The 25,455-nt window shown below is 54.5% G+C and overlaps 1 protein-coding gene across 3 annotated transcripts in view; it reads right to left on the reverse strand.

Annotated features, from left to right (window-relative positions):
- LOC111143094 (serine/threonine kinase 40) overlaps positions 1–25,224 on the reverse strand; it is a 39,441-nt gene extending 14,217 nt beyond the window's left edge. Inside the window, exons 1-5 of one of the 3 annotated variants that reach the window (XM_022496565.1) lie at positions 25,147–25,224; positions 4,829–4,948; positions 3,123–3,208; positions 2,606–2,749; positions 360–587 (exon numbers count right to left, since the gene is read on the reverse strand). In XM_022496565.1, coding sequence (XP_022352273.1) covers positions 360–587; positions 2,606–2,749; positions 3,123–3,208; positions 4,829–4,940 — 570 coding nt within the window. In that variant the 5' untranslated portion in view covers positions 4,941–4,948; positions 25,147–25,224. Of the gene's footprint in view, positions 1–359; positions 588–2,605; positions 2,750–3,122; positions 3,209–4,828; positions 4,949–6,326; positions 6,364–14,052; positions 14,149–25,146 lie in introns of those variants that run through there. The other 2 variants (XM_022496566.1, XM_022496564.1) reach the window with 2 other exon arrangements.
- Between the last annotated feature and the right edge of the window lie 231 nt (positions 25,225–25,455).

Here is a 25,455-nt window from a genome sequence, read left to right on the forward strand (position 1 = left end):
AGACACTGGGCTCTGCTGGGCTGCTGGACAGCGCCTCCCCAGGTACACGGGCTGAGGCCTGCAGCCACGTGCCTCACTGGCCACACAGGTCCTCTAGCCACCTTCCCTGCGGACATTCCAGCTGCAGAGCACGCCTGGGGGCTGGGGTCGGGGAGGGGGGACGACCCAGAGCCGCTTCCACGGAGCAGAAGCAAGAAGGTGGCCTCCTGTGGCAGTGGGGCCTGGAGGCTTCTCAGCCGCCGGGAACACAGGCCATGCCGGCTAGAGGAGGCGGCACCAGCAGTGGGGTGGGGGGGGCGGGATTTGGGAGTGGTGGGGGTGCGAGCGGGATTTGGGAGTGGTGGGGGTGCGAGCCTCACCTGGTGCAGGGCTTCCACGACACGCACCACGTCATAAAAGATGACCACGGTCTCCCGCTCGCTGAGCCTCTTCTCCTTAATGACGTAGTGCTGCAGGTTGATGAGGTCGGCGGTCTTGTCGCTGAAGTCGTGCGCACAGAGGCAATCCAGGACGAGGCAGATGCGCTTCCTCATCTTCTTCACCACTCGGCTGGATTCCGTGTCCTCGACGACTTCACAGGTGCGGTCCTGGGAGGCAAGGGGGCAGACCAGGGCTTGGCTGTGGGCCTGCAGGTCAAGGGCCGGGGCTCAGGGACCCTCCTCTGGAGCCAGAGACACACACCAACGTGGGAGCCTGCGCGAGCGGCACCCTGAGGCCTGGGTGGCCAGGACCGGGGCTGCCCTTAAAGGCTCCGTGCTCTGATCCCAGTGTAAGGGGTTCAGATCAGGGCTTAGCCTGTAGTGCCAAAGGGACCTCCGGGTCCAGGGTACAGGCAGCGGACCTGGGGCCCCAGGACATCCCCTCTCTGTGGCACTCCCAGAGGCTCCAGCTGTGACCAAGGCCAGAGACGGTGGAAGCGAGGTGTTCCGTGTGTCTGACACAACTGATTTCACGTGGAAGCCGGACTCCAGGCAGCCAAGAAATAGTGGGTAAGGTGGGGTTCAGGCCCCAGCTCCCGCTCCCTCCGGCTGTGGGCCATGGGGCAGTTTACCTCACTTCTCCAAGTCTCTGGTCAAAGGGAGCTGGCACCCTCCTCACAGGCTGCTCAGGGAATCCGGCAGCCCGCACCAGTGCTCAGGAGGTGGGTCTGCACCAGCGCGTGGTGGTTAAGTGCCAGGCCCATTTTCCTTGCCAAAAAGATGGTTTCTTTTCTTTTCAAGCATTCTCTACAGCCAGCGTGGGGCTTGAACTTAGAACCCTGAAATCGAGAGCTGCATGCTCTACCGATGAGCCAGCTTGGGGAGACGCTCCGTGTCAGCCGCACAGACCGAAGCTGGCCTCTGGGGACCCCCTGGGGACTGAGTAGCTCTGTCCCTCCTTCCGCGCGTGACCACACCTCTTGTTCCCTCTTCCCCAGGGGCCCGGCGTGGCTGGCACACAGGTGACTCTGGACATGCTTCTCACCACCAGGTGTTATCATCCCAGAGGACACAAAGCAGGGCCAAGCTCTGGCAGCTGTCAGAGACGAAGCCCTGAAGACTCACGATCACCCTCAGTTTGGTTTCACGTGGACAGGAAACAGGGATTTTCAGAGTTGCCTCTAACTGCACATGTAAGAATGAAGACTTTGGTAGGGTGCACGGGGCAGAGCGGCCCCTTCCCTTTATTTTATCCAAGAACTCAAGCAGACGAGGAAGTAACCACGGTGAGTGTGTACAGGGACAGCCTGGGCTGCACACACCCCTGCTCACCCTCCTGACCGCCTCACGAGGCAAGTGTCCATCACCACCTCCATTTTACAGATGAGGAACCCGAGGTGTAGGGACTGGAAGTGAGTTGCCCAAAGGTCACACAACCAGATTCCAGAGCCGCAGGCTCCAAACTCTCCATGCCTCCCTGCCTCACATCACTTCTTGAGTACCAGGTCCATCTGGCCAGAGTGGCCCTGGCCAGCGCGTCCAGCCGAGGGCCCTGCAGAAGCTCTGCTGGGGGCCTGAGCAGGAGGCCTCCCAGGCATTCTGAAACCGGCCTTCTCATTTCTGGAGACACGATTTTGGTTTGGCCCTGAGGAAAGCTCTTTCCAGGGTACAAGCTACTCACGAGTACCTTCCCTAAGGGACCCAGAACATCTGAGCACAGGGGCTCGGGGATACTCGCTCAACTAAGCTGCGATGCCTGGGCAGGTGAAAGGACGGTCAGTACCACAACCAGCTGCAGGATCCACAGGTGGCCCACAAGGCTCGGCCCTCCTCGTTGCCCCCCTTCCACCCCAGCCTAGAAAATTCCTGGCACGACACAATAGGAAAGAGCTCGGGTGTCTTTTAAATGACTTCATGCTTTCCTCCCTTCTCGGAGAAGGGGCGCTCCAAAGAAAGGGGCATTCCCGCTGGGGACGAGCCTCACAGCAGGGGTGCAGGCCAGAGCCTGACCTCCAGCCCACCCCACCTGGGAAGTTCTGGCGCTCCCAGCACGCAGGGGTCCCAGGCGGTCACGTGGGCAAGCTGCTCCAAGTACAGATGTGGCCCCAGCAGGAGGCAGCCCCAGGAGCCAGCCACCAGGGGTGGGGGGGCGGGGAGGGGGGACAGGCAGCCCCTCTGCCACTCACCTGGAAGAGCCCGTGGTGGTGAACCACGCCGTCCTGAGTGTGGAGGAGGGAAAGCAGAGAGTACTCGGTGTGCAACAGCATCTTGCCTTGCCTTTCCTCTTGGCTTTCTATTCCTTGGTCCCCCCTCTCCTCAAGGGTAAGGATCTTTAGGAAGGCACACACACAAAAAGACCAAAAACCCAAAAACAAACCTTACTTTACAAAGCAGAGTGACCGGAGCAGGCGGTGCAGGGGGCTCACAGTTGGGCCCGCAGCACCTGTACGCGCGCTCCCACAGGCACGTACGACGTGCAAGGGCTTTCTCAGTTGGATGGCAGCGTGAGTCCTGCTCTGAGCGCGCTCCTGCCATCAGGCCTGCTCTGAGTGAGACAGCGTGAGCCGGACCGCTTCCCGGGAAGAAACAGTGCTACTCTTGCTCACTAGTGGTGTGGGTGTGAAGGTGGGGAAGAGGGGGAGAGCCGGCTGGCAGGGCAGCCCCTGGGGCCCCAGCTTCCCCCACCCCGGGCGCCTCACTCACCTTCAGCTGATAGAAGTCATCTGTGCCGTCTTTCCTCGCCAAACACTGCACAATGCTTGGCACTGGGGAGTTGCCCAGACGGGGACCTACGGCACAGAGAGCCTCGGGCTTACTCTTCTGAAGCCCTGTCTCTTGTGGCACCATGTGGCCTTTCTGCAGTTCACAGTCACTGAGCAACTGCCACCACCACCCCCCCCCCCCGCTTCCCGCCACCAGTCTCCTGGTGGAGAGTTCTCAGACTCCCCCAACAATGGAGCACATGCGCATGTGCCTGAGGTACACCTCGCTTTTACAGGCCCAGCTTGCAAAAGGAGGGGTTCTTAACTGTGGGGGTGTGCAGGAACCTCCGAGGAGTGGGTGTTAAAAGCAGAGACCCCAGCAGCCACCTGGAGCTTCTGAATCAGCATCTCCAGGCTGAGGAACTACCACTTTGAGAGTTTCCCAGGTTGTCTGGGGTGGCTGCCTGGCCCCTGTTGGAGCCCAGGTTTAGGGCACTTCTGTACTCCTGCAGACACTGCTCGCTGTTCCTTGCCAGCATCCTGACTGATGCCTTTTTTTTTAAGATTTTATTTATTTGACAGAGAGGGACACAGAGAGGGAGGGAACACAAGCAGGGGGAGTGGGAGAGGAGAAGCAGGCTTCCCGCTGATTAGAGAGCCCGATGTAGGGCTTGATCTGAGGACCCTGGAATCATGACCTGGGCCGAAGGCAGACACTAAGGACTGAGCCACCTAGGTGATCCAGTGTCACTGCTCTAACATACAGTCGAAACTTCTCCTCGGGAGTGAGCCCAAATATCACTTCCTCCTATGGAACCTTCCCTGTATACACTCCCTGTAACCCGTCCCACTCTCGCATCGTCTTGTTTAACTTACTTCAAGGCACTTACTGCCCTGCTTGTAATCTTGTGCATTGTTTACTCTGTTTCTTTTTCCAACTAGAATGTTAAGCTCTGTGAGGGCAGGAACCTGCCTGCCCTGTTCACTGCTGCACCCCAGCACCCAGCCCAGGCCCAGCCCACGGCAGGCTCTGGAAACGAGTGCTCAGTGACTGGGGCTGGAACTGTCCTGCGCCCATAGCCTGAGACGCCACCCCAAAGCAAAACCCACACCCAGTCTCTGGTGTCCTCAAGAGCCCACTTCACCCCTGCAACCCCAAGCACTGCAACTCCAATTTGTTGGGCCTCCAACATCATACAGAAAGGCCCTGGTGTTCTTCTGGACAACTGGGCACACCCAATTCTGCAGGACTCTGTACAAATTTTACCAGAAACCTGGAGGGCTATACCAGACACCTTGTGGAATGAACTGTGCCCTCCAAGAATGGTCGAGGAAGTGCCTTGGATGATGGGCCTCGGGTTCTGATGCAGCTTGTGTGGCTCCTGTGTGCGGCATGGGGTAGGGGGGTGAATGGGGTGCTCTGGGGGAAGAGACAGTCTAGCTCTCAGCTGGAGCTGATCGAAGGCCGATGAGGCTACAACAAAAATGACAACCTGGGTACAGCTTGACCTGAGGCTCTATCCGATCTTCTACTGCACAAAGGGGCTGCGCTTAGAGCCGCAAGGCTAGGGCCCCACACGTGCACTGTGGTGGGTGTGGCACTCCGCCCTGCACAGCCCAGGGTGGGATTGCGCCTGCGCTTGCCCCCCTCCTGCACCCCTGCCCCCACACCCATACCCCCAGCCCACCCCATGGTCAGAGGCTTACCCAGGATGAACGGTCCAGCTCTCTTTGCATTATTTCCGGAAATGCCACCTCCAAGAGCCTTCGCCCTGGCAGACGTTTCCCCAGCTCCTCTGTCCGATGCTCTCCGCTTCATTCTCAGCTCTAGACAAGACAGAGAAGAGCCCTTCTCACTGAGCAAGTCAGCGAGTTTCCTCACGCGAACCCAGCCTGCGAGTCTCCGAGTTGAGGAAGCGTCACACAGCTGCTGCTGCTGTTCCCGCTGCTGCTGCTGCCGCCGCCGTTGCCACCTCCTCCCCCTCCCGGAGGAGCATCGAAGGTTCCCGGTGACAAAGAACCACAGCTCCTTCCCTTGGCATTGATCAGGGGCTCAAGGTGGATATCATTCCAGGCAGCAAAAACTGGCTACGGAGGCGGGCAGCTAGCCTGCCTCAAGGGGGCCGGTCAAATGCAGAGAGGAGGGCACTGGCTTTGTGCAGATGCCAACTGGGGTCCCCGAGAGACCACCCCAGAGACAAAGAGAAGAGACGGCCCAGAAGCAGCTGTTCCCAAAGTGAGGCCTTCCCCCCAAATACCTGTAGCCAAGTGGCCTGAGGTGCTGACTCCTGGGTCCCCCCTGCACCCCTTCTCATCTGACCTCTGGGGCATGGTGGGGAGGGGGTCTGGGGGACTCTCATGCCCACCACGTGTGAGGATGGTTGCCCTGGGGATCTCCTCTCTCAAACTCCCCTGACTCTCAGGTCCTCTCTGATGGAAAAACACCCAAAGTTGTCAATGGCAGGGATCTACTTTCTCTTCTTTGTCCTATTTTCAATTTTTTTTAAATTACTTTTAAGGAAAACATATATTGTGCATTTAAGGGCCAAGTGAAAGGATGCTGGTGGAGGTCATGATCTACCTGGAAATCCCTGTCTCCTCCAGGGTTAAGATGAAAGATGGACCCAGGAACCAGACTCTAGAATATGACCTCTGGATGTGGATTAAATAAGACAAGAGAGTTAGTTGCTCCTTTCAGCTGCTGACAGTTAACAGTTCCGGGAGGCACTGTCCTGGATATGGGGCGAGGAGAGAGGGTAGAGAGGGCAGAGGCCACAGGGATGCCCAGGAAGGCCAGTTGCCCAGCCCTGAGGAGGGGCCCTTGGCCCTCAGGCAGCTCAGGGAAAACTTCCCTGCAGAGGTGATACTGGATGAGCCGGGCAAAGGGCAAGGTCATTCTAGGCAGAGGAACCCGAGTGAGCAAACCCACATGGGTAAGAAATGGCACAGAAGCAACACGCTCCAAGGACTTTGTGTTGCCACAGTATAGAGCATGAAGCAAGGGGTGAGAGGTGACCCAGAGGGAGGGACAAGGGCCAGATTTGGGGGACCTAATGGCCAAGTTAGGAGTGCAGCCTTTATCCTTCCGTGAAAGGCTTGGGGACACTGAACCCTAAACTTCCATAATTTTTTCTTCATACAGAATTAGCATTCCCTGCAGAAACATTAGAAAACACAGATATGCAAAAATAAGAACACAAGGTACCCATAATCTCAGCGTCCAGATGTAGTCACTGCTAACACTCGAGTGGACTTTCCTGTCTGCTCACGTGAGCACGCTTCTAGTTTCATTATTACCAACATTTGGACCACACTGTGGCACCACTTTGTAAGCTTCCTTTTCTCCCACCTAAAATACATGATGAAGGTGAATCTTACAGTAGGTGAAATATATCTCAGGAAAGCTGTAAAAAAAAATCCCTACATGACATCCCTACATGACAGTATCCTGCAGCATCACTTGAAATATCTACACAGTCTCTCTGGTAAGAACAGGGGCGCCTGGGTGGCTCAGTCAGTTAAGCGTCTGCCTTCAGCTCAGGTCATGATCCTGGGGTCCTGGGAGTCTGCTTTTCCCTCTGCTTGCTGCCCCCTGCTTGTGCCTGCACATGCTCTCTCTCTCTCTCTCTCTGACAAATAAATAAATAAATAAATAAAATCTTTAAAAAAAAAAAGTTTAAATGCTTATGTAGGCTGTTATTCCTGGAAGGCCGCCCCTTTCTATTCTGAGACAGGTGCATAGTCGCTAGTTAGCTTAAGTCTTCATGTGCTGCCTTTCCTGCCCTTATTCTAGACCCCAGGAGACGGACTCCGGCAAGGAAGTGGAAAGCAGGGGAGACGGCCTGGCATACCTCTAGTCCAATCTACCAGGCCTGCCTCTCATCAAGCCCCAATTTGTTTGCAGATCTGTGCCACTGAGGCTCAGACCCACGATTTCACACTGAGAGTAAGCAGGATCATGTAACTCAGTAGGCCCTGACAGGCCCCAGATGGAGCAGAAGCCACAGTCAGGCTCGGCCATGCCTTCTGCCAAAGAGGCTTATGGCGGAAACAGATTCAAAGTCATTCACACAAAAGCAGGGAAGAATGAAACTGCTTCTAGAAAAGTCTTAAAAAGCTGGGCAATGATGTGTCTGGAGCAGCGTTCCCACTTTTCGCCTAACTTCTATACATCCTTCTCAATTTAAGTATCACTTCCTCAGAGGGGCGCCTGGGTGGCTCAGTCATTAGGCTTCTGCCTTCAGCTCAGGTCACGATCCCAGCGTCCTGGGATCAAACCTCCCATGGGCTCCCTGCTCAGCGGGAAGCCTGCTTCTCCCTCTCCCTCTCCTTGTGTTCTCTCTCTCCCTGTGCCTCTCTCTGTCAAATAAATAAATAAAATCTATAAAGAAAGAAAGAAAGAAAGAAAGAAAATACCATCTCCTCAGAGAAGGCTTCCCTGTTATCTCCCCCATCACTGGGTCCCAGTTACTCTATCATGGAATTTCCATTCATAGCACTGTCCATATCTTGTGATTATGCATGTATTTGTGTGTTTATTTTTTTAAAGATTTTATTTATTTGTCAGAGAAAGAGAGAGAGCGAGAGCGCATGCGTGCAGGAGCGCGAGCACAAGCAGGGAGAACAAGAGGCAGAAGCAGGATCCCTACTGGGCAAGGAGCCTGATGTAGGGCTCGATCCCAGGACCCTGGGATCATGACCTGAGCCGAAGGCAGATGCTTAACCACTGCCAGGCATCCTTATGTGTGTGTTTATATGCTTACTGTCTTTCCCCACCACTAGACTAAAAATTCTACAAGGGGAAAAAAAAAACAAAAAACTACGTGTGTGTGTATGCAACCACTGCACTCCCAAATCCTGGTCCCACAGATTCTCTAGGAACAGCTGGACACCTCCCCTCCAGTTGGTGGTGATGGTTGTCATGGGGTCAGCAGCCCTGTGCGGGAGCTGCTCCAGCCCCAGGAGGGAAGCTGGCCTCGCTTCCATGCTACCCTCAGTCGCCATCTTCCCTGCAGCACTAAGCCCCCCTCTCTGGCTGGTTCCCTAGAGAGCACCACGGAGGCGCCACCGTATCTGCATCTGCGTAGACGCTGCTGGGACGCCTCCGCGCAGGCACGGTCTAGACAACAGTTTGTTGGGAGCAGCTGCTGCACAGACAATGAGGGGGCTCAGCCTGACCCCACCCACCCCACTCGGGATTCAGCTCAAGCACATGGCTTGGGAACTGCTCCAAAATGCAGGCTGACAGAAGGATGGGAGCAGACGGGCAGGGAGAGGGAAAAGATGCTGGCAGGGGAAGCGGGAGCAAGGCTGTTTCCCTTCCTGAACATCCATTCCTGCCACCCAGGGCCGGCGGAGCAAAGGAAGCGGTGTGAAGAGGAGGCCCAGAAAATAGGAAGCTGCCTCGGGCTTGCTAGAGGGGTCAGCAAAGACAAAGCTCCAGAGGACGGACCTCCTGTCTCCCACCCCCTGCGGAGGCACAGGGAGGATGTGCCCCCCAATCATCCTGATGGGTCCCCTTCCAGAGACGCACCTGCAAATGGCCACTGATGCTCCCATGGGAGATGCTGCTTTAAGGGATCCCGGCTTCACGGTGAGATCTCTGAGGTGGAAGGTGTGGCCACCTTGGTCTAGAAGGACTTGGGGCCAGGCCCCTCCAGAGACACTGGTCCTTAGGCTGGAGTGAAGGGCCCAGGCCCAGTCTGGCTAAGGGACAGCCATTTGCCTGGGTGTTTCCTGGGCCTGCTGCTCAGCTCTCCAGGAACTCAGCCGTCCTGGCTTAAAAGTCTCTAGAGCTTTAAATCTGTCAACTTTAAAAGTGCTACCCTCCTAAGTTAGCACCAGTTCCCTTAGAACCTGCCCTCACTGGGAAGCAAAGTGAGGCAACAGTGGCGGGGAGGGAGGAAGCCAGGACACAGGCACTGAAAGAGAATCAGCCTGGCTTCCCCCATCTGCCACCTGTGTGCCTCAATCCTAAAAGATGGGGGCTCACTTGCTTGGCCCAGCCTGGGGAGTGAGTCAAGGGCCTCAGTGCTGGAGGGCCGAAGCTCTGTGACAGCCACCATGCCATGTCCAGAGGAGGAGGATGCCTGCTCTCTCCTGTCAATTTGGGGTTAAGGTCACTTTACCCCAAAGGGGCTGGGTGATGGGAGCCCAACTCTCCCACAAGGCAATGAAGGCTGGGCCATTAGCGATACATAAGGTTCTAAGTCCGTGATGCCAAATCCAGGGGTGCAGTGTGACAGGGTCCAGGACAGCCAGGCAGGGTAGGGCCAGGCAGGACCCTCTATGGCAGGATGTGGTTCAACGGGGTGGACATCCCATCAACCACAAAAGGAGGTGGGTTGCAAAGAGATGGCGCTGAAGGCCCCCCAGCTCAGCCTTCCTTCACTTCTACCCACTACAAAGCCACTGAAGCCCGGCCCAACCAAGGAGGGGACTATCACTCACACCCAGAAGTATCCCCCCACGAAGGTTCACAGACGCCCCAGGCAGCGACATGCACACATGCACAGAGACGGAGCGAGCCCCCCCGTCCCCCACAAGTATGAGGGCAGCGATGGAGCCCACCCCCTGCACGGAAAGTTCTGCACTCAACCCTGCCTGGGCTTCCTGCTGCAACCTCTGGGTTCCTGGAGAGATGGGTGACCCTGCACACCAAACCAGTGAAGGCAGAGGGCAAGGTCAGTCTCTGCAAGGAGCGGGCAGCAGACCCTGGCCCAGTGCGTTGTTTGCCATGGGTCTGGATGTATGATGACAATGGCGGCTGGTAGCCATAACGTGTCAGGAGCCTCCCACGCCTGCCAGGAGCCAAAGGACTGTGTCTACACTGCAGGGTCAGGCTGAGCGGATGGTGTCAAGATCCAAGCAGTCCCTGCCAGCAGCCCCTCCCCCCACCCCCATGTTTTCTGGCTCTGCCAGAACAAACCAAACCAAACAAACAAAAAGTCCTTGAGCTGTGCAGACCTCTCTCTTCTGGACTTCACCTCTGGCACGGTCTACTGAAGGCAGGGACCCTACAGCTCTGTTTGGCTCGCACAGTGCATAAAAGGGGGCACAGAGCTCCCACCCATCCCTGGCCTCAATCCTATTGGCCGCACATGCGTTAAAGGTCTGGGTGTCTAGACCCACACCCCACCCCAGGAGGGAGGGAGCAGAGAGGACACTAAGGGAGCACAATAACATGGTTAGACAATGGGTCTTGGGCTTCTTTACAGCACAACACGGACAGAACCATGTCTATGACACTTGGGGGTAAAAGAACACAGGACCCCCGCCATCTTGTGCCTGGCCCAGTTACCCGCAGGCTGAAGGGATCACATCTCGATCCACATAACCCACACCGGCTGGGAACCTCTGAGTCAGAGCTAGCGTTCTGGGGTGAGTCAATCCTAGTTCAAACCCCAACACCATCACTTAGCAGTGGTAAGATCTTGGACAAGTTACTTAGTCAGCATCTACAAAACACAGAGCACAACACCTACCTTAGGAGGTTGGGCTAAGGATTCGGTAAGACAACCCATGCAAAAGGTTCAGCAGAGGGGCACCTGGGTGGCTCAGGGGGTTAAGCCTCTGCCTTTGGCTCAGGTCATGATCTCAGGGTCCTGGGATTGAGTCCCGCATCGGGCTCTCTGCTTAGCTGGGAGCCTGTTTCCCCCTCTCTCTCTGCCTGCCTCTCTGCCTACTTGTGATCTCTATCAAATAAATAAATAAAATCTTAAAAAAAAAAAAAAGAGGTTCAGCATAGTGTCTGCCTCTACACTGCAGCATTCAGTAGCATGCGCTGTCATTAGCTTAAACACCTAGCTCTGTATTTTTCCTGCCCAGAAGAGAAAGGGGGTGTTACTTAATAGGCACTGAATAGGGGGAGGGGATGGGTAGAGGCAGAAGAGGGTACCCAGAGGCAAGGCTTAAGAGACCCTGAACCTGCCACTGGGCCGCTGGCCTGGGGAAGTGGTGGTGGGGGCACCAGCCGAGCTACTGAGGAGGGAGAGGGGCCGGGCAGCAGTTGGGAGTGCAGAAGCCCACAGCAGCTCACGTGCTTGCTCTGTTCATGGGTCTGGGGGGAAGCAGCGGCTGGAGCACCAGCTGGCAGTCATCAACCCAGGGCATAGTAAGGGACTGTCCAGGAGTCTGGAATTAAGACCTAGCGCCTCTAGTCCAGGATGCGCATTTGTCAAAACAACTGAACTAGATAATTAAAGGATCTGTGAGACTGTGTGTATATATACCTCAATTTTTTAAACAAAGCAACCTGTGACTCTTAACCGAGGGATCAAAGTTAGTATCACTAATAACAGAACTGACATCATATTACTCCTGATACAACGTCAACTTACGTTATTTTGCCCCAAATGTATAGCCTGAATGTGATCATGAGATGAACCCAACCTGAGGGACATTCAACAAAAACATGCCGATAGGCTTCAAAAACACAGTGACCGGGGCACCTGGGTGGTTCAGTGGATTGAGCCTCTGCCTTCAGCTCAGGTCATGATCCCGGGGTCCTGGAATAGAGAGAGCCCCTTGTTGAGAGCTCCTTGTCGGGCTCCCTGCTCAGAGGGGGTCTGCTTCTCCCTCTACCCCTCCGCCTACTCGTGCTCACAGACTCTTTCTCTCTCTCTCAAATAAATAAAATCCTTTTTTTTTTTTCCTTTTTTTTTGGTGGGCAGTAAAGCAAGGTTTATGAGGTATAGCAAAGTGATAGTACAAAGCTCCCAAGGAGGGAGGGGACCCGAGGGAGTTGCCGTCTAATAAATAAAATCTTAAAAAAAAAAAAATAAATAAAACAAAACACTGACTGTGGAGCCAGTCTAGCTTAACAGAGCCTAAAGACATAAGACAAATAAATGCAGTGTGTGATCCTGGGGGGTGGGGGGCAGGCATAAAGGATATGGCTGGGCAACTGACAAAATCTAAATACGGACTGTGTGGATGTTAAGTTTCCTGAATTTGAAAAGTGCACTGTGGTTACATGGGAGAACGTCCTTCTTGGGTGAGAGTCGCTGAAGAGTTTGGGGGTGAAAGTCACGAGGCCTGCAACTGACTCTGAGGTCAGAGACAGGAGAAAGAGCGAGCTGCTGAAGCTGCTCCCAAAGCCCTGCAGGAATGTGCTGTCCAGATTCACAGATTCAAAGGGACTCCCTGTGCGGACACAGTCCACAGTGGCAGGACGGGGGATCTCATCCTTGTTGGGCAGAGGCGGGCTGGCAGGAACCAGAGCTACAGAGCTGCGTCTCGAATGCCCCCCACCTTCAGCCCCTGCAAACATGGTGCTAAAGGGAAGAAAGAGGCCTTTGTGCCATCTCCAGGTCTGCCACCTGGTGGCATCTTTCTGCAGCACATCTTCAAAGGGCTCCTCCCCGCCTCAGGTGCAAGGCAAGCGGGTCACTGCTCTAGGTGGACCATCAGGAAGGACGCAGGGTCTTCCATAGAAGACCCACCTCAGCTACCTCTGTAACAGGGGCCTTGAGTAACAGATTCTAGTACCTTGCACTTTCTCCTCTGCTCTGGGACCTGGGCCTGCAGTGTTTCTATCCATCTCCGCCAAGGGGGTCCTCTGATACCCTTCTGGTCTTCAGGAGGAAACCCCAACTCCTCGGTGAGCCTGGCCAGAGCCAGGCTACCTGTCCAGCCTCACTGCCTTGGGAGGCCCCCTAAATCCAGCCACACCAAATGACTCACAATTCCCTGAGTGTGCTGTGCACACCCTTGCCCTGCCTTCCTCTCCCGGGTTGGCTCATCCTTCTCCCTTGGTCCTCACTGCAGCAAGTCCTTTCCTCCTCCAGCTGCCAGAGCATCTGAGCATACCTCTGTCCCCTCCCACTGTCCTGTAACCATTGGTTTATCTGACTCCCCCCACCACTGAGGGAGCAACTCCAGTTCATTGCTGCTTCCCTGAACACTGCCCAGGGCCTGGCACACTGCTGAATGAGAAAACGGAGTGTAGATCTGTTTGTTATGCACCCAGAATGCATAAGAAGCCACAATGGGGCAGGGGACAGAGATCACCCAGCTGGATGCTAGGGCTAGAGTGGGGCCCAGCAGTACGGACGGTTGGTCCACCCGCTCATGGCAGGAGACAGAATCCAGGATCAGATCACAGCTATAGGGAACTGGGCTGCAAGGGTGCTGGGAACCATTTGTCCAGGCAAAGTCCTATGTCAGAAATGCTTGGATGCCTGGGGCAGGGAGGGTGCCAGGCTGGCTGCTGGCCAGGTGGTGTGCTTAGCCGGTGTCTGTTGCCAGAGAGCGGCCCCCACTGAGGAGTGAATTCATTCATAGCATGCCTGAGGCTTGGGCCCAACCTCTCACTGGCAAAGGGACACACTAGCCCCCTTTCGGCTGAAGCCAGCAAAAAGATTTGCTCTCCCGCAGCAAGATGTGGACGCACGTGAATGACGGCGTGGGATGCCCCTCACACCAGTGATCGGTCCTCTGGGTCACTCTTGGCTCGTAGTGTGAAGGTCCTTCTACGGATCAGAAAGATTCCTAGCACTCTTGCTACCCCCAGAGAAGAGAACCTGGGGCTCAAGTCTGCATTTTATCTGACTACACCTGGAAAGAAACACCAAGGCTTGAGGCGAGCAGTGTGCAATCTGAGCAGATGACCCGACTAAGACCTGTGGCTCTGCTTGGTAGACCAGACCCCTCCACACTCGAGGTCTGACAATTCCCTCGAAACTTCCCCAGGCTCCTTCCTGGATGGTGAATTTCGGACTCAGAGCCCATGTGGGAGGCCCACAGCCTCAATGAACTCTCACAACAACTAACTTTTGCACACAGCTCTGTAGTTTACAAAGCACTTTCCAATACATGACTGTAACTGACTCACGCTCCCGCACCCCCACCCCCCGCCACTACCACCAAACCCAGCATTGTCTAGAAAAAGAAATGGAGACTCAGAGATCCCGGGACCTGCCTAAAGTTACCGGACTGCTTGCTCAAAGAGGAGAGATGTGGACACAGGTTTTCCAGCTCTGAATCCCATATTCTTTCTTCCTCCACTGGTCCTTTCCCACCTGATGATGGCTGCAGGCCTAGGAGTGGCAACCACAGAGAGGACAGTGCCCTCTGGGCTTCCTTATTAGCAACTGTTCTCCTGGAATTAGGGAGCCCCAGCCAGAAAGCTGCAGGCAAGCAGGGAGAGAGGGGCTGAGCTTGTCCCTGGAGGAGGAGGTGTTTTGGGCCCCCAAGCAGGTCTCTCTGGAGAGAGGGGCCAAGCTGAGGGTTACTGAGATATCCTTCTACCAGCCAACAAGTATGTGTCCCCCACCCCTCCATGACCCAACCACTCTGGGAGCCACCCCCACCGCACCCCAAAACTCACATGTAGATGTTTCTACCAAGGCTCCCAACTTCCAACCTGCTCTCCAACCACAAAGGCAACTCAGGGAACCAAGAGGAATTCTTTGCCCACGGAACCAAGTGTTTCAAATCGTATACCAGTGACCCAAATGCTAGTTGGGAGAGCAAGATGGATTTTGAGGTCAGGTAGATCCGGATTCAAATTCCAGCTTCTGTCACTCACTTGCTTTGTTTTCCTGAACTAGTCACCTACCCCTCAGTGAGAGGGGAGCCTAGAGACCCTGGCCAGCTTACCAGGCCCTCAGGAGGCTGCCTGAGGCCTGATCTCTTCACCTCCTGCTAGGTGAAGGGAAGGGGGGCTCTGTCTGTCAGCTTTTCCTTTGAGTTTTAATGACAGCCGCCCCCAAAGTAGGCACGAACCCTCTTCCTAGGAGCCTGAAGGCTATAAGGAACCTCTCCAGGAACCCACTGGAAGCCATTTGCTTCCGAGCTCAGGATGGAGCTGGGGGGATGGGAGGCGGATTAGTAATCCCTTGGCTTCAGCCAGGACTCCCTGATGACAAAGATTCATGCATGCGCTGTCATCTTCACTGTTCCAAAACAGTGTGATGATTTTGCTCATTTTTAAAATGCAGGCTATGTATAGCTCCAGTTTGTCAAGAATCCATAACATCACATCATTCCCTAAACGTCGTGCTTTAATGCCTCGGGGGTACCCAGTGAACTGGCTGCTTCTAAGGCAAGCCCGGCTCCCTCTCGTGGCCCAGGGTGAACCCCACCCCCCTGCTCTCCGGCATGTGGGAGAGTACCTGCAGCGGCCCGAGAGGAAGTGACTCAGCCCAGTGGGAAGTGGGAGGGGCGGCCAGAGCGAGGGCCCTGTGCCCAGCCTGCTCCCCCTCAGCACATCCGCACCAGACCCATCCTCTGTGGCCGCCTTTCCCCAGCCGGACTCCAGTGTGGCCGGCACAGGCAAGGGCCCAAAGACCCCCTGCTCACAGCAGGCCCAGTGTCCGCAGTTTGGAGGCTCAGCTCCCGTCTCCTTTAGGAGGCCAGAGTCACATACAAGGAGATTACATAATCAGAGATGTCCCTCTTGGTCCCACTGCCCCAAGGAAGTCCCCACTGGGCTCCTCTGTGGCCTCCATGGGGGCCGGGGACAGAGAGTCTGGAGGCAAAAGGCTCCTGGGCAGAAGGATATGTTCCCGAGTGACTCTGGGAGGAAGGGCTCCAAGTCTGTGCATACGGAGGTGGACCCGTGGGCCCCTCGGGGGAAAAGACATAAGGAGGGGAGACCAGTCCCTGCAGACGGGGCAGAGGGCCTCACCGGCAGCCACTCTGAGAGCAGCTGCGCCGGTCCTGCCACCAGGTCGCCCCTCCCAAGGGCCTCCGGAAGCAGCTGATGTGACAACAAATAATCCGTCACTGTGTGTGGGTGTCAGAGGAGGAAGGGACAGACTTAGTAGCTCTTTCTGGGGCTGTGCTGCTCTGGTATCTCCCATCCAGAGGAGCCAGGCCTGGGAGACGTTCCTGGGGGCCCCCAGGGGGGGCCTTCTGCCTTCGGCAGTGAGGCCCGACCAGGTCACTGACAGCCCTCCCCTTTCCCGCCAGCCTGCCCTGCCACTAAGGGGACCCATTTGCCGCTCAAGCCATCAGTGACTGCCTCGTGCGGTGACTAAGTCAGGGAACCAGGCCTGCCACGGAGTCCCACGTGGAGTTTGGGTTCTTGCCGCCCACAATGGCCCAGATCACGCAAGGAGAAAAGAGCAAGTGACTGAAGAAAGGCTGGCTGAGTCTGAGAGCCACCTTCGTGTCCGCGGTGCAAGCTGAATCCGCTTCTCAGCCCGCCCCTGACTCACCTAGAGGAGAGGGACGGCGCCGCCCCTGCACAGGGTTCCCTGAGGACTGCGTGGGGGAGGTGCCAGACAAATGTTCCGTTTCCTTCCTTCCACCCCAGATTTCCAGAGCAACAGACGGGGAAAGCCTGGGCCAGGCCCAGGTACATGTGATTTTCAGTCTTTATACTGTTGTTGTTGCTGCTTTTGGTGGGGGGCGGGGGTGTGGGGCGGGAGAGGGCAGAATCTTAAGCAGGCTCCATGCCCAGCACAGAGCCAACTCAGGGCTCCATCTCATGACCCTGAGATCACACCCTGAGCCAAACTCAAGAGCTGGATGTTCAACCGACTGAGCCACCTGGGCGCCCCTCTCTTTATACTGTTTTTAACAGCAAAAATCACTATGCCATCATCCTGTAAGAAAGGCAATTTGGACTGGGGTCAGCAAACTGCCTTAACTGCCTCCATCAAAAATTAAATTCAATTAAATTTCACAACTTTCACAATGAATAATACAGTTCACATATGCTGCTGGCTGTGGCAGCTCAGAGGGGCAGGACGGCACAGGCTCCGGCAGGAGGGGCCATCAGAGTGCCCCTCAGTGAGCCATTCAGACGGTGGGCCTCCGTGAGACTCTCACCTGTTCTGAGCCGAGAGGCTAGCCAGGGCCAGTGCTGAGGTCCACGAGCTACCACTGACACTCAATGGTTCTCACAATGTGTTCTCACTCGTGTTTTCACAATGGTGAGAACATGCTCATCAGCTGTCTACTTGCCTGTTTGTCTCTTGGGAGGGGGAGCTCCTATGAGCAAGGCTGGTGCCTTGGCCACCTCAGAATCCCCTGCCCAGGCTTGGGAGGTACGCAGAAAGTATGTGTTGAAACCACAGCCAACAAAGTTTAAAAAAAAAAAAAAAAAAAGCACACCTCAGGCCCAGCCTTTCAGTTCTAGGGATTTATCCTACACATATATCCATGCAAATTCACAAAGATAAATGTGCCCAATGAAGGTTCCTGTAGAACCATGTGTAGCTGCAAAAAAACACAAAAGATAAAACCACAAAAACCAAAATATGCATGCACACGGATGTCCAGACAGGAAGCACTCTACATGTCCACCAAGAAAGGAATGGTTCACTACATCACGTTCCATTCTATGGAACCTATATGCAGCCTATAAGACTAGGTCCACACCTGCAGATAAAGATGCCTATGGTATATTATGTTTTAAAAAAAACCCAAACAACAAACCAGTACTATTTGTATATGATATGATCCCATTTGTGTAAAGAAAAAAAGATTATACACACACTTGAATATGCACAGGAAATTTCTAGAAGAAACACAACAGTGGGTATCTCCAGGCAGGACGAGGGGCCCAAGGAGGGGAGAGAGAGTTTTATTTTATATTCTTCCATACAGCTTAACTATTTTACCATACACTATTATAACAATACAACTTTTTAATCCAAAATTTTTTTAACCCATTAGAATTGTTAAGAGGAGTAATGGGCTCAAGGCAGGCCGGACCTCAGGGAAGGCACACTTGAGGGAGGACAGCATGGGCCGCGGGTGGAAGCAGGAGTGTCCAGAACGCACCAGCCTGGGCGCCACTGCGAGGCCGCATCAGGAGGGTCGGGCGGAAGGGACAAAAGCACTCCTGGTACACTGAAACTCCCTCAGGCAGCTTGCACACATGCCCATAAGGAACTTCCCGCTTGCCAGCTAGTATCCATCAAGGCTGGGAGGACCACCAAAACGTTCAGACTGGAGACCTGGGAGCTGGCTCAGGACACCTCTTTTGGACCACTCCCAGACCCGCTAGCGAAGAGCTGACCAGGACCTCACCGGAGCTGGCCCTGGATCCTGGCTGCAGGCCAGGCACTAGGCTGAACCTGTGACAGACAGTAGCAGCTCGTGCGTAATCCTCATTACTACCTGAGGAGCAGGGAGCAAAGTGTCCATTTTACAGAGGAGGAGATGAGGCTGAAGACAGGCAGTGGCTTGCTCAAGGTCACTCAACTGGTGAGTAGCAGAACTGGGTTTTGAAGCCAGGTCTGATCTGAGCCTAGGCCTTTAACTTCTAGGTGATACGGCTGCCAAGTCTCCTTACCCACTCCCCACAGGCCAGGAGAGGGAGGGACCTGCCTGCAGGAAGGGGCAGTTCCAATCTTCTGGCAAAGAACGGACTGCTTCAGCTTTGTCAAAGACCCTTCCTACAACTCCCTGATTCCAAGATTCCGTGTGGGCTGGACTCCCTGGGCTCCCAGAGCTGGCCCAGGCTGAATGGCCTGGCATGGGACCTAGAGTCACCCAAGTGTAGGCTGGAAGTCTGGCTCTGCTCCTACCGGCTGTGAAACAGTAGACCAGTTACTTAGCCCTTCTGGGCCTGGGGTTCTCCTCTATAAAACAGAGGCACCCCCTCCTTCCTTAGATTCTGAGAAATATTTACTATGTACTGAGGAGTACTTAGCAAAGGACCTGGAAAGTGGTGGTAATCTCCCTTTGCTGGCTAGTTTCCTTCCTCTTCCTTCAGGAGGGACCGTGCTGGGAGAGCAGTCCGAAGAGAATTCATCCTGGGGAATTCCCGCCAAACGCAGCACCTCCAGGCGCCCACGCCGACTGCAGAAAGGAGCAGAATCGTTGTTCTCTAGAGCTGGCAGAAGCCAGAAATGGGGTTCCAAAAGCTCCACGGAATTTGGGGCTAGCCAGTCCTAAGGTCTCCCAAGGAACCAAGCTTCTCTCAAGAAGTACCTGTTGTCCCCTCATCAAACCTCAGACTAACTCTGGCCCAAACCTAAAGACAAATGACAGGCACACCAGCCCTGTTCTCGCCAATTCCCACTACAGCGACTGTGGGACGCTTTGTCTTCCTCCCGGATGCTTGGGTCACAGACTCTTTAAAAGTTAAACATTTTCTGTCTCTTTTGCCAAGTAGGTGACAGTCTATAAACATTTTCAGAGGGGACAGCTTTGTTATGAATAATAAGAGCCCTTCTCAGATTTCTCTGGGGCTTTCCAACAACTAGAATTTCTTTTAAATCATCAGGCCTGTGTATTACTGCGCTGTGTAAACTCTGGGAAGCCTGAATTCACTCCCCAGGTAGACCGCCATGAATCAGAAGAGGATGACCACCACGTGGCTATAGTCTCTTCAGGGGGAGGAGTCCTCAGTGCCCCTGCAGGAAGGGGCACCGCAACCCCAAAGAATACCTTTGCTTGCTGGACCCAAATCAGGCTGCTCCAGTTTATGAAAAGGGAGCTTAGAAATTCTTTTAAAAAATAATAATAATAAAAGGTACTCTTTGAAGCAGCAAGCTCTCTTCTAGAATCCTGCAGATTCCGGCAGATCCCTAAGGTGGGCAAAATCATCTGACGGTCACTACAGCTCTGTCTGGAGAGCAAACGACAGAGAGAATCACCTAAGGTCATCAGCGTAGAGCCTGCTGAATAAGTTAGACACACTCATAATGAAAACTGACCCAAGCACCCACGAGCCAGAATGGAACCACTGCTAAGTCAGTAAGTAACCTGGAGCACACACGACCATCCCAGATCTTGATGACAGAGCCTGAGAGGATGTGCAACGTGGCTGTGGGCCCTGGGTCACCTGCAAGTCCCCAGTCTCATCTGAGCAGGTGGAGGAGGAAGACGTGCTCTGATTTCAGGCCATTTTTCTTCTACCTTCTTGACCCCACAAACCCAAGGACAAATCCTGTGAAAATCTCCCCAGTACCAAAGGGCTTGTCTGAAACCCTGTCCTCTCCGCACACCCTCTCCATAGCACAATCAGATTCTGGTCTAGCTCTGCACTCCTGTTGAGCTCAGGGGGACAAGGGCATGGGGCAATTCCTTCTCACCTCTCTGGTGGCTCTGAGTCCCAGTGGCCTCTGGCAGACCTCTCCTTCTAGCGAAGAGGGACGGAAGTCTAATCCAGCCTAGGAAGTAAATCCAATCGCAAATTCTCTTTCCAGATAAGATCTCCAGGGAGTACTGGGAAAGCCATCTCTCCCCTGAGGATGCTGTCCAGGACCCCATCAGCTCAAGCAGCGTGGAGAAGAGCTGCTCTGCAGGGCCATCCAAAGGCTGGAGAAATCACAGGAGTTCTGCACACTCAGCCAGCTGAGTTTCTGAAACGCTGTACAAGGTCACCTCCCTGGGCAATTCTGGGCAGAGGAAAGGTGAAGGGGGGGAAGCTGCCTTTCTCCCAGGCGCTGACTCAGGAACAACCAGAAGGAAGCCTGGCCTGAAGCTGGAAAGGGTGCCACAGACTTTGTAACTGATCCTCGCTGGTGAGATGCTCTCAGGTCTTACTGAATGGAGCTGGTGGGTTTCACCAGCCACTGTCTTTCAAGCCTCCCCATCTCTGTGCTATCATTCACTCTGTCACCCAAACCAGGAACCTTCTCATCACCTGCCACTGCTGCTCCTCCCTCAACCATCACTTCCAAACATTTCCAGAGTCTGACCAATTTCTCCCCAAAGAGCACCCGCCCTCTCCATCCCAACGGCCTCGGCCTGATCCAGGCCCTCACAAGCCCTTGCTCTGAGCATTGGAGCAGCCTCCTACTGGACTCCAGACTCACTCTCTCCCCAGTCCACTCTCTCCCTACAGCTAGACGGCTCTGGTTGGGGAAGATGTGGGTCTAACGGTGCTTTCCCCACTTAAAACAAAGCATCCCACTGCAAGAGAATAAGAAGTTCAAGCACCTTGGACTGGCGCTGACCTCTCCCAACACATCCCACAGCCCTGTGCCAGAGCCTCTGTGGTTTCTAAAGTCGCACCCACACCAGCACACATCCCAGCCCGTGCCACGCTGCTCCCTTGCCCGGGGTGCCCTGTGAGCCCTCGGAAAACTCTCCTCACCCTCTGGGAGCCAGTTAAGCTCTAAGGGCTCTTTGATGTTCTCCCCAATCTCCTCCTTCTCCCCCAGTGGAACTGCTCCTTCCTCTTGGTTCCCACCACACGCCGCACAGACTGCTGTGAGACTTGCCAAACCATGCAAGTGTTAATTGGTTAGGAGCCTGCCTCATCCCTGCTGGACCGCAAGTTCCTCCAGGCCAGGGACTGCCTCTCCATCCGCCTTCCACCACATATGGGGGCTCACGCGTGTGCAACTGGGGCTCTGCATTTTGAGCCCCTCCACACATCAATGTGTGTGATGCTTCTTGCCGAAACTAACTCCGATACCAGACCAGGGTCACTAGGAGGGACACACACAGAAGAAACTCTAAATACCTTTTTTCTCGTGAATACTTTAAAACATGGTATTTTTTTTTTCCTCAGCACTCCTTCTATTTTTTAAAAAAAAATTGGTTCTTTCAAAGAGCTGAGCTGAATCATCCGTAGGGCTCCCATACAGACTGGGTAAACTCCCCACAGATTTCCTTTTCAGAAGAATACAATAAAATCCTGTGATCTTGTGATCCCTCAGGACACTTCTGACAGCGCCATGGGGAGCAGTTCAGTTCTTTCTTGGAAGTTCTTTCCTCCGGTCTGTAATAACACTTACCAAGTGTTTCTCACTCCATGTGTGCTAAATGCTCAACCCACAACATCTTAATCCTCACAACAGCCCTCCTAAGGAGGGGCCTTGCTGTCCCCACTTTAAGGATGACAAAGCTGGGCATGGAGAGAAAAAGTTACCTCTAGTGACCATCAGGGCTGGGATTGGAACTCAGATCTGTCTTACTGCAGAGCCAAACAGGTTTTTTTAGTTTTTTTTTTTTTTTTTTTTTTTAAGATTTTATTTATTTAGGGGCGCCTGGGTGGCTCAGTGGGTTGAAGCCTCTGCCTTCGGCTCAGGTCATGATCTCAGGGTCCTGGGATCGAGCCCCGCATCAGGCTCTCTGCTCAGCGGGGAGCCTGCTTCCTCCTCTCTCTCTGCCTGCCTCTCTGCCTACTTGTGATCTCTGTCTGTCAAATAAATAAATAAAATCTTTAAAAAAAAAGATTTTATTTATTTATTTGACTTAGAAAATTTATTTATTTGACACAGCGAGAGAGGGAACACAAGCAGGGGGAGAGGAAGAGGGAGAAGCAGGCTTCCCACTGAGCAGAGAGCCCGATGCGGAACTTGATCCCAGGACCCCAGGATCATGACCTGAGCCGAAAGCAGATGCTTCACGACCAAGCCACCCAGGCGCCCCCTAAACAGGCTCTCAGTGACAACACTGTGCTGCCTTCCCAGGTCTAATGTAAAAGACACGGGGGAGCAAGGGCAGCACCCCCTACGACAGGCCTTCTGAGAGGGCAGCCTTACCTCCCCAGCTGCTCAAGTGACCTGCAACCCCAGGAAGAGAGGGGCATATGCACCAGGCACTTCTTTGCTGGGCGAAGCTCAGACCAAGGCAGGGAGCTTGACACCTGCCACCCTGTGCCAATAGCGCTTTCTCGGCAGAGAACCTCCATCCTGGCACCAACTCTCCCTGGTCAGGAGCCTGTAGTGGCCTCTTGAGAGGAATCTAGTCCTTTAGGCTCTCCCCTCCTCTGCTGGGACTGACTCCAGGCAGATCATTCTAAAACACAGATCCAATCATGTCACTCCTCCGCTTGAAAACCTTTTCACTGCCCTTGGAATAAAGTCCTAACCTATTAACATGGCATTTCCTTGTCAATCTACACTGCCTTACCTTGCACCATGCTGACTTTCATACCACCACATGGCACAATCTGAGGTTTCTGGAATAAACTATGCATATACTCAGGGACGCCTGGCTGGCTCCGTCAATGGAATGTGTGACCCTTGATCTAGGGGTTCTGAGTTCCAGCCCCACACTGGGTGTAGAGATTACTTAAATGAATAAATTAATTAAAACTTTCAATTTAGGGGTGCCTGGGTGGGTCAGTTGTTAAGTGTCTGCCTTCAGCTAAGGTCATGGTCCCAGGGTTGGGCTCCCTGCTGGGCTGGAAGCCTGCTTCTCCCTCTCCCGCTCCCCCTGTTTGTGTTCCCTCTCTTGCTGTGTCTCTCTCTGTCAAATAAATAAAATCTTAAAAAAAAAAAAAAAGACAAAACACCTTTCAATTTAAAACACAAACTATGCATGTACTTATCTCTAGGGAGAACACTTTATCCTTTCATGCTCACTGGCTAAGCCTTCCCATCCTTCTAGACACAGCCCCACTGTCATCACTTCAGCCAAGGCTTCCCAGGACCTGCTCCCCCACCCAGGCTGGGCTCCCACAACCCTCTGCCTGCTGCTACTAGCCTTTTTACACCTTATTTCAACTACTTGTTTACAGGTCAGCCTCCCTTAACCAGACCACCACCTTCTTGAAATAAGTTATCAAGTATCATGTGACAGACATGGTTCTGTGTGTTTTACATGAGTTAACTTTTTTTTTTTTTAAGATTTTATTTTTAAGTGATCTCTACACCCAATGTAGGACTCGAACTTACAACTCTTGAGATCAAGAGTCACAAGCTCAGGGCACCTAGATGGCTCAGTCGACTAAGCATCTGCTTTTGGCTCAGGTCATGACCTCAGGGTTCTGGGATCAAGCCCCCCAATGGGGCCCAGGAGCCTGCCTCTCCATCTCCCTCTCCCTGGACTGGGGCGCATGCCGGTTCTCTCTCTCTCTCTCTCTCTCAAATAAATAAATACAATCTTAAACAAACAAAAAAAGAGTTGAAAGCTCCACTGACTAAGCCAGCCAGGTGCCCCTACATGTGTTAACTTTTTTAATCTTTACAACAACTCTATGTTATCACCCCTGTTTTACAGATGAGGACACTGAGGCACAGAGAGGTTATACCACTCGCCTACTGTCACACATAGAAAGCTGCAAAGCCACAATCTGAACTCAGGGAGTCTGACTCCAAAGCCCACTCTTCACCATTATACCAGAGGGTCCTTGCTTCTTCAGGCAAAGACACTGTTGTTGTCATGTGGGGAATGAATGAATAAATGAGGGCTACCTCCGCAAACCACTGTCACAGCAGGCCCACAAGGAGTCCCGAAGCAGCTCACAAGCACTGTTTACAAACAAGGATTCTCTGGCCATACAATTGCATATTCTGCTCTTCCTTATCTCATGCAAAGCTAAACCAAGAGGAAAATGTGCCCAGCCCAGGGTGACTACCTTCTTCCCCACTGCTCTCAAAACCAAGCAAAGCCAACCGGTTTCTCCCGTGACTTAAAACAGAGCAAAGTCTATCCTGCCACCAAAGGCAGCTGTCATCTCTTCCTTCCGCCAACAAACGGGCATCAAACCTAGGGAGTGGGGGTTGGCAGAGAACGCAGCGTCGGAAATCCCAAAGCCCTTACCCACAGCCCGGAAGGTGTGGCCGAGTGGTGTGGGAATGGGCGGGCCTGACCTGGCACTGCAGGTGACACTGACCCCAGCGGCGAGCTATCTCCCAGGAAAAGGCCGGCCAAACGCAGCACTGGCAACCAGGTAGCTCTGACCCGCACCTGAACGCCTCCCGCGATGCCCAAATTTCCTCAACTGCGACGGATGAGAACTCCTGGAGGAAGCCCTGGCTGGCCCGCCCTGGGGACTCCTTCTAACTTTCAAGTCCCTCTCGGGATCGGGAGGAAAGCATGGAGAGGCAGAGGGTGTCTCTTGGGGCTAGCTGAGTTCAAACGCCGGTGCCCTCACTACTGGCCGAATGACTCCGAGAAAGGCTGGCAGTGCCCACCTCCCGGAGCTCCGGCCGGACCGAGGCTCCCGGCGGCCGGCCGGTACCCCGCGCACGGAAGCCCCCGCCCCCGCCGCTCGGGAAGGGCAGACCCCAGCAGAGGAGGGGGCGTTCGCTGTTGCCATTTCTGTCGCACCCGGACGGCCTCGGGGTGTCACCGGGTCCCACCGCCACGGCCGCTGAGGCCCGCCCCGCCAACCCGCACCGCCCCCGCCTGGCTCCCCGCTCCGGGACCCCCGCCCTCACCTTCCCCCGGTGCTCAGCGCTGCTCGCCCATAGTCCGTAGCCCGGAGCCGGGACTGCTCGGCGCTCCGTCCCGGGGGGCCGGGGCCGGGCCGGGAGCGTGGGAGCCGCTCACCGCCGCCTCCCAGCGCAGCCACCCGAGCCGCCACCGCCGCCGCCGCCTCCCTCCATGGCTGCGGCGCCGCCACCTGACAACGGAAGTGACGCACCTCCCCCTCCTCTCGGGCCAGAGCCGCAGACCCACCCCTCTCCCCGAACCCCGCCCCTCTCCTGTGTCTGCAGCCCCGCGGCCTCGGGATTGGGGCGCCATCT

This window comes from Enhydra lutris, unplaced genomic scaffold (genome assembly GCF_002288905.1).
Source record: "Enhydra lutris kenyoni isolate GAN:26980312 unplaced genomic scaffold, ASM228890v2 scaffoldscaffold9, whole genome shotgun sequence".
NCBI lineage: Eukaryota > Metazoa > Chordata > Mammalia > Carnivora > Mustelidae > Enhydra > Enhydra lutris.